The following is a 13,091-nucleotide window of genomic DNA, read 5'->3' as shown; positions in this document are numbered from 1 at the left end:
TCATGTTCTCAGGAACAACTGCACAGGTGCTCAGGAGAGATGCTGAGGATTTAATACACACACCATTTTCCCAAGTGATTTAGACATAATCACCATTTGCTTTAAATATATTATTTTTGACATATATGTTGTATAAGTATAAATTTCTTGTCTTCATGGCTAGTCACCTACAGCCTGCCTTTAAACCCCCACACACTAAACCCCAAATTTTGTTTTCCCCTCTTTTTGTTAGCAGCCGCGATGACGAGCCAATGTGTAATATCAAATGAATAGTTAAGCAAACGCTAGTACCATAGTCCCAAGCAACTAAACCTAGTACAAAAATTGTACCTAACACAGATAATGTATTTATTACTTTTATATAATACTCCTTTCACATTTGCTCTTGTGCTTCTTGCTACTTCAGACATCAAACCAGGATTAATTCTCGTCTCGTGTTTCAGCCGCTTACCTTTATACGAATGGGTGTCTAATACAGTACCAACCAGCCCAAATCCTGGGCATCTGTAAAGAGACAAAGTTACTTTACTCTCAATATGTGCAAGAATAGGTGACAAAAGAAAAAAAAAAAAAGGAAAAAATGAAACTGTATATAATATAAACTATAGTTTTTATTTACCTTTATACCTTGGTATCTGCGGAATGCAATTCAATTACTAATGGAATAACAAAACCAGTCAACTTCATACTATAGCCAAAGTGGTGTTTAATGCTTCTGCTTTTGTAACAATTTACAAAATACAAAGTTAAAAATATTAGATTATATCATTTAAAACTGAATTAAAAACAGACCATATGCTTCTTTTGCTATATACACGTAAATAAAGTATCACTCAGGTTATTTTGTGTACAAACCACAGTATTAGGAAATATAGAGTAAGTAATTTTTATCAATAAAACAAATTTTCATAGTTATACAAAGTAAAGTCTTACAAAAATAATTTTTGTGGTTCTACTGCAGATTTGACACAAATCTGTTTTACAGATGTATCCATCTGTCCCAACCTGCACGGCATTCATTCGTATCTATCACCACAGCTTTATGATTGAGAAATCCTGAAACAAATTACAAACACAGTACATCTGGTTTTAAAAATACCATTATTACAAATCTTCAATATATCAAACTACAGTTTGTTTTCATATTGGCTGATTTATAAACGCATTCCTTGCCCCACTAGAAAGCGCAGAGGAAGGAATCGCTTCCGAACTCAATGATTCCTGTTAAAGTTTATTCAGAAGTGTGTGCATTCTCATTTGTGAAAAAAAAATCAGGAATTATGGTGTTTCTAAGCAGCTCAGGAGGTTTCCAGCCAGCAGGAGAGGTCAGGGATGGCTGTAGAACTAAATGAGCAGCAGCTGTTCTGCAAGAACCAAGGGAACTCTGGCTCACAACGTGGCAACACCACTTAGTTCACTTTGGGATGCTTTACACAGAATAGAACTACAATGTACATGTATTCAGACTACTTGATTTATCAGCAGTAGCGTTCCCAGAAATGCAAGTAAAAATATGTTCAAGCTTTTGTTAGGACTTGTGGCCTCCCACACCAAGGGAAAAACACGGAATAAAACGGCTCAGCGCAGTCACCCCTGCCTTGAACCACAACTCCCTGAGGCTTCTTCATTTCTTCTTCATCCTGTAACCCAACTCAAGAAAAACAGAAAGAGGGGGCTGCTGTTTTTGGCAAACACTAGGAAGAGAATTCTTACACCGCGCAAATTCAGTATACGCTTGAATTCTAGTCACACTGGAATGACTCCTTAAATATTGAAGATACCAATATTCAATAAAAAGAGAAAAGTTTAATGTTCCCCTAATAGCCAATACGTCATTTGTATCAACAAACAATAGCGAAGAAAAAATACTGTTGGATACCACTGACATTTTCATAATTTTTGTGATATTTGATGCTCAAGCCTTAGCTCTAAGGCAAAAAAATCCGGTGTTTCTGCAGTTAAATAACTAAGGGCGATTACTCTGGAATCTGAAATATTAGGATGCAACAATTAAAACACTTGATTGACTCTGAAGGAACAGAAAGATACAGATGAGTTTTCATAGAAATCCTTGCTAAGGAAAAGCATTGCATTGCTGTATCAAACTGTTTTTTAATGCTCTCATTACAAATTGTGTTATGATGCAGCAGGGACAGTAACTAACAAGCGTTTTTCGTTCCTTGTCTGTACTGAAGTATTTTATTGACAACTTGCGGTATAACTACGTGATAGTGGTAATTGGGATATGCTGAAAACGAGGGGAGTTAACTTGCCACTAGCTAATCTATTCCTACACCTCTTTTTGGAGTTTGTTCCCAAGAGATGAAACTGGTAGGGGAACAGGGGGGAGTTATGCAAATAATATTATAGAATTGATTTGACCACTACCCTGTATTGTGTTCCTGAGAATGCAAAAGGCTACAGTTAAATAAAATACCCCTACTTGTGGCCATTCTACTCCCGTTTACTTTCTGTAGCATGCAATTTAGATGTTCAAAATGTCCATGTGAATAACACAACTACGAATCAGACCGGATGGAAACTGCAGCGTCACATTTTTAAAGAAAAGTACAACAGGCCCACGTTCACGCTGCGGATTCCAGAGTAAAAAAATAGGATAAAATGCTCCTGTTTTGTTCAGCTGTGCAGATGCAGGAATCTTCGAGGACCGTCCTGAGAGTCAGGGTGATGTGTAATAAAATACCTGCACAGTGTCAGTAACAACAGGAGGACTGATACAAAAATGACATTAAAATGGGACACTGGCATGACTTCATCAGCCTCTGTAATGCAGCCACAAACTGACCCATCCTGCGATTTATGTCCGGTAAGATTTTACAAAAAACAAGTAATGCTTACCCTAAAAGGAAAAGAATTAAAAAGAACATGGCACAAAATCTACAAGGACCATAAGGAAAACCACTTGGTTTTCATTTTTACCATTTGCCACACAAGATTAAAATATGGATAAGCTTAAAGCAAACAGAAGTAATATATCCCCAGGTATCTGTGAATTCTTAACACGATGAAATTTGAATGATTTCAATGAAAACCACCCTTTTGGTTTGATAATCCATAGACGTACCCTGGTGTTTTAAAGACGATGGCATACTTCTTTGCTCTAATATATTCTAGCAAAAAACTCTTCTGTCATGGAGGCCAAGTCTCCTTTTGATATTCCCTTCTCTAGATACCCCAGATTTCAACGAGAAACTGTTCTATCCATCACTACTTGAGGAAGCATAACAGCTTTTGAGTAATTTTGCAGTAATGAAACTTTTAGCATTTTACCTTGAGCAGCTATTTCAGCTCTGACAGCCCAGAAACTGATGCTTAGCCATCTTTTTTTGGCTGCTATTATATTATTACCAGCATTTTAAAAAAACAAGGGTTGGAAAATGTAAAAATGAATTGCCCACAATACGATCTAGTTATCTTGGTAACAAATATGTAATTTCAGTCTTTAGAAAACATTGTGCATTATTATTTTCCCCTAACTGATAACCTCTATCAGTATACAGGAATTTGCCCATCATACTGTCATTTCAAGTGAGCCCATGTTCCTTTCTAGTTGTGTTTTTTGTGGGGTTTTTTGAGATACTATTGCTTGCATCAACCTATATCGGGAGCGAGAGGATTCAAGATGAGTTTCGGATCTTCAAGGTAACAGGGACAATACAATTTTTAACCCTGCTGTGTTTCTTGAGGATTTGATCTTTTAACCAATTGTACTGTTCTCATGATCGAACAAAATTTTGAAGTGTCTGAAAAAATTCTGCACTTTGAAAATATTTATTTTTGAGGTAACTAAAATTTTTATTGGCTTGGAGGAAACATTCTTTCCTAACCAAACAGTCTGTATGGCAATTTAGTGCGGGTCTGCTTTACAGACTTATTTCCACATCTATTACTTAACTGAATTCAGTATTTACACGATACTGGTATATTTAGGAAGAACTTCTCCTTAATAACAGTCAGCTCAGTGCTACCTACAACTCCACATACAATATAGGAAACATTCTAGGACTGTTGAAAAACCTTTGTCTTAAGGTTTTGTAGTCTGCAGCACAACTCTGCTATCTTAGAGTCTAAAAATCCAAATGTATTTAAAAATTATATAGTGCTATATACTGGGAAAGTGTAGAAGAACCTGTTTGTGACATGGTGGATGACAAGTTTAAGACTTTGTAAACACATTTGTTCTAATACCGCAATAACTGGAAATAGAGGGACAGTCAGATGGTATCTTAACAACTTTGTGAGGATTTCACAGAGCTGAATTACTGGTCATCTTCGCTTTAAGGAGGGTTGCTCCAATAATACTGCTTTTTCTATTAGATAGTCACCTGCCACATTCACAAACTCTGCTTGTTATAAACAAACTAGAAGTTTACAGTGTGAGATACCTGAATTGGATGCATATTTTGGATTTAAACATAACAATAGGATTTTTACTGGCTGAAGTTTTACAGCTGAACAGCCATCTAAAAATGAAGACACTTCTGTCTTCCCATTGCTGCCTGCGAATAAAGGGCTGAGCTACAGCTGCAGGCCCCGTACCCATGAAATGCAAGGACCACTTTCCAAAAGGATCAGAGAAAGCGCCCAGGAGAGACAGGAAAATCTCGTGTATCAACATGACCAGTCCCAGGTGAAGACTGTGCCAAAGGCCAGATCAACCGAACTACTCTAAAATGTTACATTATTTTTTTAAACATATACTGCGCCACCTTAAAAGCAGAAGCATTTTTTCAAGTGTAAAAACAATGATATTCCTAACTGTGCACTGAAAGAGTAGCACATACAGCTGAGCATCACACACAAATGCAGCCGTGAGCGATGTCCAGATGTCCAGCTGTACGGGGTTCGCCGGCCCATCTTTAGAATTTCAATAGAAAAGCAGCGCTGCTGATCTGCCGTATCTCCATTTCTAGAAGCCCAGGATGTGACTGAAGTGTCCCTGAAACAAGAAAATTTCATGTCACTAAAAATTCTCTCATCAAAAGCCTTTTTTCTCAGTATACATTTTCAACTTTATTTTAAAGGAACTGATTGTTCCACTAACAGCATCACAAATATGCTCTTTTTTTTCTTCCCAAGGGACTCATGGACAATTAAAAAGTCTGGACAGTAAGGGGAACAGGCTGCCCAGGGAGGTTGTGGAGTCTCCTTCTCTGCAGACATTCCAACCCGCCTGGACACCTTCCTGTGTAACCTCCTCTGGGTGTTCCTGCTCCGGCGGGGGATTGGGCTGGGTGAGCTTTCGAGGTCCCCTCCAACCCCTGACGTTCTGGGATTCTGTGACATTTTGCAACACACATGGGTAAACTTTTTCCCCCACTACAGGGCACACCAAGGAAATCAGAATCATATTTAAAATCACCCTGCTTTAAGCAAAGCATTTTCTATTTCAGCTCAACAGTAGGAGGCTAATTTAGCAAGAAGTGTAGCAAGTAGTTCTACAAGGGCTCCAGATTTTTATAACACTACTTTGAGTTTCTGTACTAAAAGCACAGGACAGTCAAGTAGAAAAAATGTTTTGTTTTGAGATTTTGTTTCTCCCTGAGCAAAGTTACCAAGTTGTTTGTGAATACATCACCCACTATAACCAAACTTGAACACATACTGGTTTGCAGAAGAGGTGAATGTTACCCCCTCAACTTATCTGGTGTTTGTCTCAAGTTCATTACTCGGCCATAGGAAAAAAAAACACGTCAGGCTAATCTGACTTAAAATAGAAATAGTGTTATTTGGAATTACGATGATTGTACTCATGTTACATAAAAGCAGTCATAATTTTCCAGAATTAAGTAGTGACTGACATAGCAGAATTTTACAAACTAATGTTGTCAATGCAATTCTGGAATACAACAAAACTGACTTCCTAATGTGCCAATTTGGGTTTTAATCCAAAGACGTTGCTTTGTTTTTTGAGTTTTAATCCCCAAGATGTTCTCCATGCCCCCAAAGGCTGGAACACCTCTGGAAAGTTCAAACTCGGTAATCCACATGTGTGGTCACAGTGGTTTCTATAGTCCTAAAGTCAGCCCTGGATCTGATTTCCATTTTATTTTTAAAGACAAACAGAAATAAATTAACTTGGTAAATACCTTTTCAGTCACAGCTCCTGACTTATGACAACAACCTACATCACAGCATTCAACGGGAATTTTGCCATTAATTCCATCAAATCAAAGACCTTGCTGTAAGCATTCAGCCTTTCTGAACAAAAATTCCCTCCCCTCTCTGCTCCCTTTTGGCTCTCCAAGGAACCCACTGTGGTGCTTCAAGAGGATGCAAACAGAAGTCAAGAGCAACTCCCATACATTTAAGAAGCTTTCTAAACTTTGGTTAGATAATTTGCCCGGAAAAAAAAGGGAACTGCAGGAACACCATAACCTCTCTCACTGTTACCGGTCGTTATCTCCTGAGGATTTTGGCCAGGGGAAAAACAGAGGGTGGTTAAGATCACTTTTCTGTGTTAGTGAGAATTCCAGCGCTGCTGCAGCAGTATTCTGGCACGCTACACAGTGCCACATCATAGCTGTGACTACAGCTACAGAAATAAATTAAAAAAAAATACAGGTTTTACACAGCTTACTTCGAGGATCCTACGAGAACCGGCGCGGAAGTCCGTGCTACTCAGCCGTCCAAATACTTGCACTGGTGTTCAGAAAAGTCAGGCTGTCTGTGCCAAGCTCTGATTGCTCCTGGCTCTTCAGCCACCTCGTTCAAAACTAGCTCAGGTATCCTACCGCGTAATATTTTTAGGCTACGTCTGCTCTTTGGAAAGGAAGTATCCAATTAGAGGAAAAAAATGGGAGCTAGAAGGGGATTCCTGAATATTTTATGATGATCCAGTAAATCAAGGAAGATATAAAAATGGGGCAGAGGAAGTTGTATGTTACTGTTTGCTTTAGTTACTTCCTAAACTCTGCTTTTTAGAGTGAATTTGAAAAATGTGTTTGCAGTCTCCATATTTTCCAGCTGCTGCTGGAAACATATTAGTTTGTGCTCTGCTGGCGTACCTCAGAAATGCTAAATCAATCTGCCTTCTTTTATTTACATGCTTTATTCCTGAGAAATGTAATTGCGGTTTTTATTAACTTTATGTTTTATGGATCCAATACTTTAGAGCAAGTCTATCTTTTATGTCACAGAAAGAAGGTTAATATACTTACAGATTCTCCGGCAATACATCTTGGGCAAGGCTGGGCAGTGCCTCTGCTTCCGTGGTTTTCAAAAATCTAACCAACAAAAACACATACAAAGCCATCAAGAAAAAAAGGGGGGCAATTATTTGCAATTTTATTATAAAATAAAACGCATTTTAAATGTGTTCTGCTAAAAAATAGATGCTGTTGACAGTGTAAACGTACCACTGAATTTTGCTTTGTCTTTGCAGGCCGAGGACCCCAGTCCGTGGAGATTTTCTGTTTAGAGTCCAGCTCCATGGCACAGCCGATGAGGAAAGCATCAGCCTCCTTGGGAATGGTTTCTACTGGCTTGCACGCTCGCTTCTGGAAGAATCAAAAGCGATATTTACACCTCTTCACAAGGCACAAGCCACTGAGTACAAGTTTTCAGGATTTTATTGTTTCATCTGAGAGGGATCTTGGAAGAACAATAAGTCAGTTAAATCCAGACAACCAGACTTCAGGCGAAATCGCCAAAACATTGTATTAATATTTAACACGGCATCTCGTGCTGGATGAGCAGGGAGATCCGCACATCCCCCTAAATGTCTCTGTGCCTCAGTTTCGCAGACTGGGGACAACGTGCCACCGGGAGAAGAGCACACTGCACCCTCCGATGGTGTTTATCAAAGGGGCAGATCGGGGAAGCTGTGTGAAATGACTAATTTCATCAAGGAAACAGAAGGAAAACCCTGAAGCCAACTCAGACAGCTATGAAGATGTATTTTGTATGGATTTTTGTACCTTTCTCTGAATATTGTCACCTCTTCCCAGATTTCCACTGCTATATAACCAATTAACATCCTGCTCTCGAGGCTCTAACCCGTTCCCTTTCAGGGTTTGACGCTGAATTCCAAAGAGATGCACACGCTTTTGAAATTTTTTCTGATGTCTTTCTGAACAAACTTTGTTTAAGGAATAACAATATTCCATCTCTTTCACAAGATATGATTTCACAGGCAGAAGATGTGTTGCCACAGAACTAACAGACTACTGAAGCATGGAAGCTAAATTTAAAATTTGAATGTTATGCAAAAATAAAATGGATGAATACAACAGGAACCTCAGTGGAAAGAAGTTGAAATGACAACACTACCAAGGAATACAATGGGAAGTAAATCAAAAAGTGAAATATGTATTGTAGTAAGAAAGTGAATAATATAATAACAAAAGGTCTGAGAAGGCTCTCTAAAGATAGACTGCCTTCCACTGGGAAAACATTCTCTTCCCTTTGTTGCTGAAGAACTTGTCCTTTATTATAAAGGTACAGCAGCGTAACTAGCAAGATATGTGAGATGTAGGAGAAAAGGGAAAAAAAGACTTACTGCCATACATCAGAAGAAATTTGGCTTATTAAAAATAAATTCAAGGTATTGTTTTTTGGGAGGGTTAAGATACTTCGCATCAGTGACAGGAATTGAGGACACAGAGTAGATGGCTGACAAACCTATCACACCAATGCCAAGGCAACCTGTGGAAGTTTTGAGCAGAGGCTTCAGAGACTTCACTCGCTGGAATTCCCTCTTGTAGGAAAGAAAGGATCAACGCATCAATCCTGCCTGCGCAGAGAACAGACGCAGTGCAGGATTCCGAGTGCCTGTGATTAATAAGGATCAACGAGCTCGCTATTTGAAAGGCAAGCACGGATTTCATCAAAATGACTCCTTTTGTTAGGCAATGATCATGCTACCTCCCGCTTGGAAATGTAGTTTGAAGAGAAGCAACAGCAAATCACAAACTGTCCTCCAACAGGTAGAAAACAGGTCTCTGCAGAGAAGATATTCTGTAACTTTCTCTTCCAGCTGGGAAGTCCTGGAAAAACTCACGCATTTTCATTGATGCTGAAAGGATAAAGGCCTCACAGATGATGCTTTTCATAAACAGTGAAACTAAGCTGGTGCAAACCCTAGGTACATCAAAATCACTTACCTAAATGGAATGGAAAATATTTTTTAAAAAGACTACACTTGTTTTTTAAAATTTATTTTTAATTTAGCTGTAAGATTTTAAAGATCCCCTGTAAATTTAATGAGTTCATCACATGTAATTTCTATTTTACCACATTTTTAAAAGCCAGGCTAGCTTCTGTTTTGTTTTTCACAGTCCACTGTTCCATGGGTGTAAACCAGGTCTCCATCCAGCCCAGCTTTACTAAGTTCAGCTCCACTGGATGCCTTCCTGGAAAGGACAGTGACGGTGTGTATAGATGCCCCCCGTTATTAGGACCCTGCTCTCTGCGGAAGGAGGTGCAGAAGGCTCACTTGGGGAAAGCAGAAGGAACGTGAGGTCCTGGCGGGTCCTTGTTCTGGGAAACTTTGCTTGCAGTGCACTCCAAACCAGAACACGCCATGCGATTAGCCCTAGCCTAGAAAATATGTCATTCTTCACTGGCCTCTAAATTCAAATACTTTAAAACCAGCATTGCATCAATGAGCTCCATGCTAAAGCAAGTTTCTGAAATACGTGCAAATAGCTATGGCAAGGTACAAAAGACAAAAGGAAATCCTATGTATGCATATATAACATACAGTAGGAGCTGAGGGAGGGCAGAAAGAACTGCAGGGAATCTTCCCCAGTTACAACAGCCGCTAGCGCAGGACGTGTCATGATAGCAACATCAAATAAGAGGATGATTAAGATTCCAAAATCATTGTCTCCCCAGACCCAGGGATCAGTCTGGCCCTGCTTGCTTTGGTTTGTAGAGCTGAGTTTGGGGCTCCCCTCCCAGCGGCTGAGGCAGTGATAACATCTCTGCAAAGGCTGGCTACAGCGTTTGTAATGACTTCAAGCTCCAGTTCTGGCAATGGCTTAAAACCTAAAAAGAACGGAATCCCAGGGAGAAGAGTGACTAATGTTCTGATACTAGACCTAAAATGTGCAAAACACTGTACAGCGTGACAGCTGTACAAGATACAAAGGAAAGCAACTTGTCTGCATTGCCACTTGGGCTCATGTGGTTAGCCAAAATCAAAAATAGAAAATAGTTGTCAATTCCTTGGCTAAAAAGTCCCTGCATGACAGTGACCAGGCACTAGAGGGTGGAGTGCACAATTTGAGCACCTCAACAGTCAGAAAGTTTCCCTGTCGGTGTTTCACCTTGTGTCTGTGATCGACCACGTTCCTGCAGCAGCTCAACTGTTCACTTAAACACACTGAGCCGTGATGACTCAGTTCTAATGTGGACTGTAATAACTGCTGTTACAGACAAAAAAAACCAGCCCCTAGTATCTCTACATAGAAAGTGTTCTGAACTGTAATAAGAAAAGTTCTTTAAAACTACCTTGCAGAGCAGCATACACATCGTGGTGACAGCAACTCTGAGTCGCTGTCATGGAAGTCTGAGAAGAATTTTACCCAGTGTCCAGACAGCTGGCTCATTAATGCTTTCATTAGTGGACAAACCGCAATTCATGAAAGGGAAGAAGTTACTATTTGCCTCTCTAACCTGAAAAAGAGGAGAAAGAGAAATTCCTTCTTTTCTTTGTAACCTTGTCAATCACAGTCAGAAAATTCACTGAGCAGATGTTCCTCTTTGTCTCTGAGAACGGCATTTCTCTGACATGTGACGTCAGCCTCTAACAACACAAGTTTTTGCTCAAGTCCGCACGTGAACAGGGATGATCAAGTAACAGTGGGGAGAGAGTATGAAGGCCAGGTTAAGCTTTTCTTGGGACTCCTGTTAACTTCTGCAAAGTTAAAGGAAAACCTTAACTTCTGCAAACTTAACATCTTGGCACTTCCTAAAAAGAACGATGCTCACAAGGTGGTGGATGAGACGCCTTGTCGGAATGAATCTGACTGGAGAAACATACACACTGGGCTGAACACTATTCCGGAAGTGCAACATACAAACGCTACACACACCGTTCTTGCGAGGCACATCCTGGAGCCAGGACGGCAGAAAATAGATAGTGGTAATAATCAATAACGCCACCTGGTAAAAGGGGTATCAGCCAAAAAAAAAAAAGGGGCAAATATTGTTTAGTGAAATTCCTCTTAGGAGCGTGTGTGCAGACCCCGTCTCCAGGCAGTCTCAGGGCTCAATGGCATTTACAGACCATGAAGTTCCAGCAGTGGTACCAAGTGCCCCCAGGTTCCAGTATAAGCTGGGGAACGAGCTGTTGGAGAGCAGTGTGGGGAAAGGGAGCTGGGGGTCCTGGGGACAGCAGGGTGACCATGAGCCAGCACTGGGCCCTTGTGGCCAGGAAGGGCAATGGGACCTGGGGGGGATTAGAAGGGGGTGGTCAGTAGGTCAGAGAGGTTCTCCTGACCCTCTGCTCTGCCCTGGGGAGGCCGCATCTGGAATATTGTGTCCAGTTCTGGGCCCCTCAGCTCCAGGACAGGGAACTGCTGGAGAGAGTCCAGCGCAGCCACGAAGATGCTGGAGGGAGTGGAGCATCTCCCGTGTGAGGAAAGGCTGAGGAGCTGGGGCTCTGAGCTGGAGAAGAGGAGACTGAGGGCTGACTCATTCATGGGGATCAATATGGAAAGGGGGAGTGTCACAGGATGGAGCCAGGCTCTTCTGGGTGACAACCAGTGACAGGACAAGGGGCAATGGGTGCAAACTGGAACACAGGAGGTTCCACTTAAATTTCAGAAGAAACTTGTTCCCGGTGAGGGTGCCAGAGCCTGGCCCAGGCTGCCCAGGGAGGTTGTGGAGTCTCCTTCTCTGCAGACATTCCAACCCGCCTGGACACCTTCTGTGTAACCTCATCTGGGTGTTCCTGCTCCGGCGGGGGGATTGGGCTGGATGAGCTTTCGAGGTCCCTTCCGACCCCTGACGTTCTGGGATTCTGCGGACAGCGCCAAGGGGCCCGGGGGCACGGCCGCCCGCTCCGGCACTGCCGCCGCGCCGCCGCCAGGGGGCGCCGCCCGCCGCGCCGCCAACGGCCGCGCCAGCGCGCGCGGCGCCCCGGGCCAACGGCCGCCGCACGTTCCCCCCACAGCCCCGCTCGCGCCCGGCGCGCTGGCCGCGGGACACACCGAGCTCGCCGAGGCCGGACCGGAGAGGCCGCTCCCCGCCGGTACCGCGCGCAAGGCCGAGCAACCAACTCACACCGCGCCCCCCCACCCCCCCGCCACGCGCGGGCGGAACTTACGCGCTCCGGCTCCCCCGGCTGCGGCTCGGGCAGCGCCCCCCGCCGGCCCCGCGCGGGCAGCGGCACCGCGGCCATAGCGGCCGAGCGGGACCCCGCGCTCTGCCCGCTCCCCGGGCGGGCTCCGCCGCCTGACGGCCCCGCGGCGCCGGGCGCTGCTGCCGGGGCGGGGCCGGGAGCGGCCGCCCCTCGCTGGCACCTGACGAGTCCGAACGCGTGACATTGGGCCTCGCAGCGACGTCACGGGTTTTACGCGGCTGCTCCGCAATTAACGTGCAGGGGGGTCCGGGGGAGCGGGGCAGCGGCGGCCGGCTGAGCCGCAGCCCCGCGCTTTGGGTTGGCCTCAGCGCCTTCTCACAGGGAAGCGTTTTGGTTGGAAAAGACCCTCAGGATCATCGAGTCCAACCGTTCCCCAGCCCTGGCACTGCCCCATGTCCTGAGAACCTCATGTCCGTCTGTCCAGCCCCTCCAGGGATGGTGACTCCAGCACTGCCCTGGGCAGCCTGTTCCAATGCCCCACAGCCCTTTGGGGAAGAAATTGTTCCCCACATCCAACCTCAACCTCCCCTGGCGCAACTTGAGGCCGTTTCCTCTGGTCCTGGCGCTTGTTCCCGGGGAGCAGAGCCCGACCCCCCCTGGCTCCCAGCTCCTTTCAGGCAGGTCAGAGATCAGAAGGTCTCCCCTCAGCTCCTGTTCTCCAGCTGAACCCCCAGCTCCCTCAGCCGCTCCCATCACCCTTGTGCTCCAGCCCCTCACCAGCTCTGTTCCCTTCTCTCAACTCGCTCCAGCACCTCCACGT

General features: G+C 43.6%; 1 protein-coding gene across 1 annotated transcript; it reads right to left on the bottom strand.

The window, feature by feature from the left end:
- Positions 1-740: 740 nt before the first annotated feature.
- On the bottom strand, positions 741-12,435 carry C7H10orf143 (chromosome 7 C10orf143 homolog). Its single transcript, XM_065639496.1, has 4 exons — positions 12,296-12,435; positions 7,380-7,520; positions 7,182-7,247; positions 741-4,960 (listed from the first exon to the last, which is right to left on the bottom strand). Exons 1-4 carry the CDS (start codon positions 12,368-12,370, stop codon positions 4,931-4,933), a joined length of 312 nt encoding a protein of 103 aa, XP_065495568.1. The 5' UTR covers positions 12,371-12,435; the 3' UTR covers positions 741-4,930.
- Positions 12,436-13,091: the final 656 nt, after the last annotated feature.

Source organism: Caloenas nicobarica, chromosome 7 (genome assembly GCF_036013445.1).
Source record: "Caloenas nicobarica isolate bCalNic1 chromosome 7, bCalNic1.hap1, whole genome shotgun sequence".
NCBI lineage: Eukaryota > Metazoa > Chordata > Aves > Columbiformes > Columbidae > Caloenas > Caloenas nicobarica.
This window is presented reverse-complemented; position numbering and strand designations above follow the sequence as displayed.

Coding starts and splice junctions, on each gene's coding strand:
- C7H10orf143 (XM_065639496.1), bottom strand. CDS start 12,370: ATGGCCGCGGTGCCGCTGCCCGCGCGGGGCCGGCGGGGGGCGCTGCCC. Junction 7,521..12,295: donor AGCCGGGGGAGCCGGAGCGC/GTAAGTTCCGCC, acceptor TGATTCTTCCAG/AAGCGAGCGTGCAAGCCAGT. Junction 4,961..7,181: donor GATGTATTGCCGGAGAATCT/GTAAGTATATTA, acceptor TTCTTGTTTCAG/GGACACTTCAGTCACATCCT.